The sequence below is a fragment of the Struthio camelus genome, chromosome 1, assembly GCF_040807025.1.
Source record: "Struthio camelus isolate bStrCam1 chromosome 1, bStrCam1.hap1, whole genome shotgun sequence".
Classification (NCBI taxonomy): Eukaryota; Metazoa; Chordata; class Aves; order Struthioniformes; family Struthionidae; genus Struthio; species Struthio camelus.
In genome coordinates this window covers 27,866,900-27,874,945 of record NC_090942.1, presented here as the reverse complement: position 1 = coordinate 27,874,945, position 8,046 = coordinate 27,866,900, and the positions used below count along the sequence as shown (strand labels likewise).

The 8,046-nt window shown below is 60.0% G+C and overlaps 1 protein-coding gene across 1 annotated transcript; it reads right to left on the bottom strand.

Annotated features, from left to right (window-relative positions):
• Window positions 1-3,520: 3,520 nt before the first annotated feature.
• On the bottom strand, window positions 3,521-5,661 carry LOC138065751 (ankyrin repeat domain-containing protein 7-like; the record flags this gene model as incomplete). The annotated part of the gene is made up of 5 exons (XM_068931170.1): window positions 3,521-3,632; window positions 3,922-4,028; window positions 4,124-4,297; window positions 4,533-4,647; window positions 5,549-5,661. Coding segments are annotated over 5 exons (621 nt in total), but the record flags the coding sequence as incomplete, so codon positions are not given.
• Window positions 5,662-8,046: the final 2,385 nt, after the last annotated feature.

Here is an 8,046-nt window from a genome sequence, read left to right as displayed (position 1 = left end):
CACTTCCTGCCGCCTTCTTGCCAGCACCACAGGCCCAAGCCCAGCAGCACAGCTCACGCCCCTACCAAGAACGCCCAACACATGCTCGGCGAGCATCCAAACAAGGCTCTGCCATGCCACAGTCGCCGACTACGCAGCTCTGACGGCATCTCCCCTCCAAACTACAGCTCCAGAGTTGGCCCTTCACAATCCCTCGGCACGCTACAGGAGCGACCCGCAAAGCACTAGCCAAACACCCTCCCACCCGCAGGAAGTCACCAAGAAACAACCCTCCTTCCCTAGCACTACCACAAAACATCTCCCTCCAGCTACGTTCCCTCCCCCCCTCCCCGCCATTGCCTGCCCAGCGCCTACCTGCCTGCTCTACCCTCTCACAGGCAGATCGCCATTTCAGTTCATTCACCCAGCCCAAAGAGCAGAGAAACAAAGCCCCTCCATGTCTAGAAACTCACCTCTCACACCAGCAGGGGCTCCTGCAGCAGCCGCCACTTGGGCACCACCAGGAGCCTCCTCTCCCTTCCTTTCCGGTGAGTCGTCCTGAAAGAGATCGGCCCGCACACTTAGAAAGAACAGAAACAAGCAGCCTCCACGAGAACGTATGTGAAGGGACGGCAATGCCGAAGCTCACAAACGCCCTGCTCCCTTCCCCTAAAGCCCCTGAGAAGCACTACCCACACTCCAGCTTCCCCTACACGGCAATACTCAGCAGCACACACATCCTTCCCCCCTCCTTTGCACCAACAAACACCGCCAGCTGCCTGCTTCTCCAACAACCTGAGGCAAACCTCCCCCTGGGCCCTCGCTTCCACTCTCCAACCCCCAACTGCGCTCCCTCCAAGCCTACACCCACTCTGCTGCTGTCCTTAGTACTTGGCTGCACCGTCCCAAACACGCTCCTTTCACTGCATAACCTGGCAAAGCAGCAGCAACCCTTCCAAGCACGCACAGAACCAGAACCTTCTCTCTTGCAGTAGGACTCTAGAAATACAACTCCAAGGCCACTTGCTGCCACTCCCAGGACAGCAGCCTCTGCCCAGGCCATCCACACCTTGCCAAATACTTCTCCTCTCTCGAGCCACAGAGAAAAACCTTCTCGCTCCTCTTTTACAAGGCCTGCAGATGTCTTTATGTACACAGCAATACCTAATGTCACTAACGTCCTGCTCCCATTCCATAAAGCCCCCCGAGAAGCACTGCCCGCACACAGTCAGGCTCTGCCTTCACCTACGTTACCTTATCCAGCAGCACACACACCCTTTCCCCCTCCCTTGGGCTCACGAGACCACCAGCTGCCTGCTTCTCAAACTACCGTAGTCTCACCTCCCCCTCTTTCCTCACTTTCACTCCTCCAACCACCATCACATCTTACTATGCCACACTAGCTCTTCTCACACAACAGCTGCCACACTCTCTGACAGGCCACTGAGACAAGGGCAACCAGGTTGCAAATAAACATGCCTGCATCTCCAGCACTACGGGGTGCGTTCCTGCACCACACTCGGCTTCTTCAGCTTCTTCATCATGGCACAGCCCCAATGCCACACACCTCAACTGAAAAACAAACCAAAACAAAACAAAAGAAACAAAAGGAAGGGGAAACAGGTGCTGTGAGATCCCATGCAAGCCCGCAATGCCATCCCCCAGGAGGAAAAAAAGACCCTCTTGAGCCACTCCCCCCGCCCCCAAGCACTCTTGGGCAACCTGACAAGGACGAAAGAAAGGAGAGCCAGGAGATGAAGCATTGCAGCAGATCTTGAACAGCAAGTGCCCTTTTCCCCATATCAGCCTGAATTCTATCACCAAAGTTACTGGAAACAAACAGCAAGGCTTGGAGGACAAAAGAACAGGCCATCTAGAGGCTGATCAGCTTTGGGACGAGAACTCTGACTCAGGTGAAGAAAACCATGCGGTCGCTTTTCTTGTCACCTACTGCTCTTCCCACCCGCAACCGCAAGCCTGCTGCATGCTCTGCCACGGACGGCTACAAGGCTTGGAGCAAACAGCTCACCGCAGCTGAAAGACTGGCAGGCAGGAGACCGCGGGGCAGGAGAAAACCACCCTGCCTGGACACGCGCTTTTGCCCAAATCTAGACAGCTCTGCCCTGCAAACGAGTCGCTCCACGGGCAGTTCTCCTTCTGGAGGCACTTTACCTTGGCAGCTAAACTGCTTTTTTCTTCCTCAGAAGCAGGACAGCTGTCATCGCTCTCCTCTGCCTCCAACACTCTTCAAAGGCAAAGGCAAAGGCAAAGGCAAAGGCAAGAAGGACCGTCTCGCTCAAATCTCCCCTCTTTTTCGGCAGGTTAAGGTCGTTGGCAAAAGCTACTGTTCGAGGCTCACCTCGTGAAGTATTCGTGGGAAAAGCCACCTCTCACTGTTCAAATATTAATTGACAGGATTAATTCTTAGCATGTCGGACCTTCGACTTTCAGCAATGCAGACAAGCATGTTACACGGACAATTCTACAGGCCAGACTAGAGTGAAGCAGTCATGCCAGACAGCATGAACGAAAGCATGCCCCAAACCACCAATTTCTCCCATCCTACTCAATTCTCGCTGCCCCCCCCACCCCCCGCAAAATAAAAAAGGACAAGAATTCCACACCGCCCTTGTCTTTCCTTCGAACGTTCCAAACCTCAAACCTGCCATGGCATGAATATGCTATGTGAGCAGGCAGCGAGCAAATGCTGGTAGCGGTTGAACAGGACAAGAAGGAAACAAACTGCCGAGCTCTTCATACCACACAGGCAGAGATCGGTCTCTCTCTCGTGCTCTCTTTGCCTCTACCCCCACCCCCGCCAACCTGTGCTTCAAAATGCCAGAGACTACGCTGTATTTCCTGCTCTACCCAGCCTCCCACCCATCACCCCCAAAACCAAAAGCCAGCCTCAAAACCAAAGGACTATCCTCACGGAGGAGGATCACCAGCGCGTCTCTACTCCGTCCCTAGCAAGGGTACTCAACAGGCAAGAGGGACGGAACCCTGCCAAGCTTCAATACAAGCCACCACAAGAAAAGGCCGTAGGCATTCTCCTCCTCAGCTCCTCCACAGTTAAGCCTCCTACCTCCTCTGTCCGCAGCAGGTGTGCCCAACGCAAACGCAGCAGCTCCTGCCTCGCAACGAGTGCTAAGCACTGGCGTGCTTTCTGCGCTGCCTGCACAAGCTTCTCCCACGTTTTTCTCGGCTGCGCGGTCTGCCAGCTGTTCACTAACACTAGGGAGGTGCGGAAAGAAAGGGAACACTGTCACTATAATCAACTACATCCTTGCATAACACCACTTACCAAACAAGACGATTTGCGGGGGAAGCTTTCCTCAACTCCCCAACTCACACTTGACACAGGGAACGCTACGTCCCGGAAGATTCCACTGAGCCCACCTTCAACAAAGGTCTCCACGCATCATTAAACCTTGCGCCTCTTACCAAACACGTCCGCACACCAACACGGACATTCGGACCGCTTAGCGACTCTCACCGTGACCTAAAGCACTTACCCAGTGTGTCCAGACCTCCTAGCATAAGCCTCCGCTGTCCATCCAAGAACGTCTTTCTGGCAAAGGTCAGCACCATAGCCAAGAAGAACTTCTATCATGCTCACGTCCCCGGCAGAGGCGGCAAGCATCAGAGGGGTCCTAAAGCAGCCACAAGACGAGACAAAAGCTATCAGGAGACACCGACGTTTCACTGGCGTTCCTTTCATCCCTATTTGCTCCCAAAACAATTACACCTCCCCCTTTCCTACAGCCAGGAGGAAAGCAAAGCCAACCACACGGAAGCCCACGAGAACTCGGGTTGCAAGGGGCCGCAGCACGTCCCTGGGCCAAACGTCTCCCCCGCTAAGCACCCTCGGCTACCCGGCCAGACCAGGCAAACTTCACCAATGCTCAGGAGACCCACGCCCCGTTTTGACAAACCCTTCACCTTTCCGACTGATCTCGAGCGTGCACGTCGGCTCCTTTGCTAAGCAGGAACTCCACCATCTCTACGTGATGCGCGGACACGGCCAGAGAAAGGGGCGTGTATCCCATCTGAAAGCATAACGCCCCTCTCCAGTTAGAAAAACACAGAGAAGCAAAGCAACTTTTTCTTCTCAGGAGCGGCCTGACCCAAATTCCACGCTTACCTTATTCTGCGCATCAAGATGGGCGTTGTGCGCCAGTAACTGCCCTGCTAGGCAGGTGTTAGGAGCAAGGGCAGCCAGGTGAAGGGCAGTGTTGCCGTTAGCATCCGCAAGGTTAGCGTCGGCGCCATGCGCTAGCAGAATGGCGACGCAGCCTTCGTGCTGGCACTGCACTGCCTGCCAACCACACGGGAAACAAGGAAACGTTGCCAGCAATTACGCTTCCCTCTGGCAGAATTCCCACAGCTTGCCGACCTCGGACAACAATAACGCGCCCAAACATTAGGCAACGCACGCCTAGCCAGCGCCCAGCGCACCACAAGCTCCACCCAGACCTACCTCCAGAATCACCCAAGAGCTCGATCGCTCGGGGCGCAATTTAGAAGCCCTGCCTACCGCAGCACCCACGTACCTTCATCAGTGGCGATCTCTTGAAGTTGTCACGAGGATTTAGCTTGCACTTCCTCTCTACTAAGTACAAGACAACCTCCGCATGTCCGTTAGCGCAAGCCAGATGCAGAGGTGTCCTAAAAATTGAGCATGTTACCTTAGCGCAGGCCAGACAGCTGAAGAGACCGCGCCTGCCCATGTCACGCGGGTGACCGCTGCACACCCAAAGCCCGAGACGCCGGGGCTAGGAAAAAGCCCCTCCCCGCCCCAGCCCCAGCCCCAGCCCCAGCCCCCACTTAGGAAGACAACGTTGCCTCAGCTCCGCGCTCCCTTCCCTGCGCGTGCATCCCTGCGCCCAGGCCCCCCATTTCTCCCAGCCAGCCTCCGGCTTCCGCTCTGCAACTGCTGCCCTCCGCCCCGGCACCTCCTCCCTGCCTCCAACACCACTACGCACGCAGCCCAGCAAGCAAGAGCAAGGCTTGCGCACCTCCAGCCTACGGCAAGGCAACCTCCACCTGCTGCCAGGACCACTCACGCCACAGCAGCGGGCCGCAGGCCCAGCACGTGCCTTTTATAACACCAGAACATCCCCTCGCTGCTGGCCTTGCCGGGAAGTCGCGCCCTCTGGCCTCTTCCCGGCCTTACTGCTGCAGCAAGCACCAGCACGCGCTCGCTCCCAAGGGCCCTCCACAACACCTACCAAACCCGACAGCAGAAACCTTCCCCCTCGACCCTGTCACGCTCCCAGCAACAAAGTCCCGCTCCGGCCTGGCCACACACGCAACCGGCCTCCGAGCCCCGAGCCCCGAGCCCCGAGCCCCGAGCCCACCCCGCGCGCGCAAGGCCGACTGCCCTCCCGCACTCCCTCGCCAGCCCAAGCAAACGGCCCTGCCTTCCCGGCACAAAGGCGCTCCTGCCAGCTGCACGCCAGCTCCAACCCACCAGCCGCCGCCCCCGCCGGCACCGACGCAGCAGCCCGGCCCTCGCCGCCGCCCCCCCCACCCCCCGCGCCGCCCCGGCCCCCCCGCCGCCCCTCACCGCTTCGCCTTGTCCCGCCCGTCGAGGCCGACTCTCGGCAGCCACCGCCGCCGCCGCACCCGCGCCAGGTCGCCGCTGGCGGCCGCGCGGTGCAGCTTGCCCAGCTCCTTCTCCCGGAGCTCGTAGGCAGCGCCGACGCAGCGCAGGGGCGCGCTGCCGCCGCACGCCCACCGCGACCGCGACCGCGACCGCGACGGCGACGGCGACGGCGAAGGCGGCTGCCCCTGGCCCTGGCCGAAGAGCCCCAAGAGCCTCTTCATGCTGCGGCGGGCACGCGGGCGGCGGACAGCCCCGAGCAGGGGCCGCGGCCCGGGCCAGCTGCTGCGGGGCTGAGTCCCGGCGAGCTCGGAGCCCCCGGGCCGGGGGCAGAGGCGCCGGCCGAGGACAGCGACGCAGCGACGCTGGCAGCGAGGCACACGGCCGCAACAGCACCGAGGACCACCGGCTCCGGAGGCGGTGGCGGGCGCGCCGCGCATGCGCAACAGCCGCGGCGAGGGCGCGGGGGGGGGCGTCACAGGGCAGCGGGGTGACGCGCCGAGGGGCGGGGCTGTGCAGCGAGGGGGCGGGGCTGCGGCCGGGGCGGGCCCGGGGCGGGGCGGGGGGGGGCGCTGCCGCCTCCTTCGCGGCGCTGCCGGGCCGGGCCGGGGGGCGGCGGCGGCGGCGGCGGCGGGTGGCTGCGGCCGGCCGAAGGACGTCTTTGTTGGGGGTCCCTCCCCGGCGGCCCCCAGCTCCAGCTCTTACTCTGCTGTGCCGTCATTTCCCTGAAGAATTCATGCTGCTGCTGCTCCAGGTGCGGGACACTGTGCTCCTCGCAAACCTGCGCTCCCACTGTTTCCCTAAGGGCGCGGGCGTCGCGAGCGCTTGGCCGAGCTCGCAGGGCTGAAGTAGCTCGTTGCGCCTGAAGAGACGGCGACTGCTTAGGTTGAGCCCCGCAGCTGGCTGCTCTGGCTGCTGCCCGGCCAGGCCGCGAGCGTGCCGGTCCTTCTGGGCTCCCAGCTCTGCGCCTGCGCCGTAGGAAGCCCAAGTGCCGGAGGGAGCCAAATTGGCCGCGAGTCGCGACTCTCACCGAGGTGAGCGACTCTCACCGAAAGCGGATCGCTCCAGCTGTTAGCAGAGACCACAGCGAGAGGCTGGAGGGCGATTGCTCCCTTTGGCAGAAAGTTATTATCAAAACGATTAAAATGTGGTTACGATTTCTTTCTCTAACCATTGCTGACTCCTTGCTGCCCACCTGCACCCCCAGGCCTTCCTCTGCCCAGCTGCTTTCCTGGCAGTAGCCCCCAGCCTGCCCCAGGGCACAGGGGCTATTTGTCCCCAGGTGCAGCCCTTGACAGTTCCCCTTGTCGAACTTGACTAGATGCCCGGTCGCCCGCTTCTCCCGCTTGTCACAGAATCACCGGACGTTTGAGGTTGGAAGGCACCTCTGGAGATCGTCTCGTCCAGCCCCCCCTACTCAAGCAGGATCACCTCAAGTAGTCGGCCCAGGACCCTAGCCAGACGGCTTGGGAACATCTCCGAGGACGGAGACTCCCCAAGCTCTCTGGGCAACCTCTTCCAGGGCTCAGTCACCCCTCACAGCAAAGAACTTTTTCCTCCTGTTCAGACAGGACGGCCTGTGTTTCAGTTTGTGCCCCTTGCCCCTCGTCCTACCGCTAGGCACCGCTGAGAAGAGTCTGCCTCCGACTTCTTTACACCCTCCCTTCGCATCCTGCCTACACCCTGATCCGCGGTCTTCTCTTCTGCAGGCTGAACAATCCCAGCTCTCTCAGCCTTTCCTCGTATGAGAGCTACTCCAGTCCCTTAATCATCTTAGTAGCCCTTCGCTGGACTCGCTCCAGTAGCTCCATCCCTCTCCTCTAGTGCAGGGGCCAGAACAGACGGGACTTTGCTCTACCCGCCTTGTAAGCGCTACCAGCTCCTGTCATGCCAGATGCCAGCGCTGAATTTCAGTGCTGCTGCTCCGGCGGCCAAGAACTTTCACCTCTCCCTGACACCCAGCAGGACAGAAGCAGGCAGGGAACCACTGGAAAACAGTTCCTCTCAGAGTTTGGCAACAGGACAACCCAAAGCGAAGGCACTTCAGAGGCGTTCCGCACCTGCTTTTGCTTTGCAGAGAGAAGAGCAAGTGCCCAGCACTGGACAGCGGTTCCGCTTTGCCAGTCACGCTGCAGGGCAGAGAACTTCCATAACCCCTTTCCCCTTTGCAGACTGCAAGCGGATCCAACAGCCTTCCAGACCGGCGGGCTTTGCGACCTTTCCTGGCTACCAGAAGCTCTCGCCCTCCCTTCTGCCCAGACCACAGGAAGCATCGTTCTCAAAGGCAGCAAGAGGCCAGTGCCCCGCTACGAGCGAGACGTGAGGCAACCGGGCACCTTGTCAAGTTCAACAAGGGGAACCGCCAAGGGCTGCACCTGGGGACGATCGAGGCCCCTGTCTTCACACACTCGTGCTTCCAGCCCCCGCTGAGGAAAAACACACAGTCTGCATGCTGGCCCTTG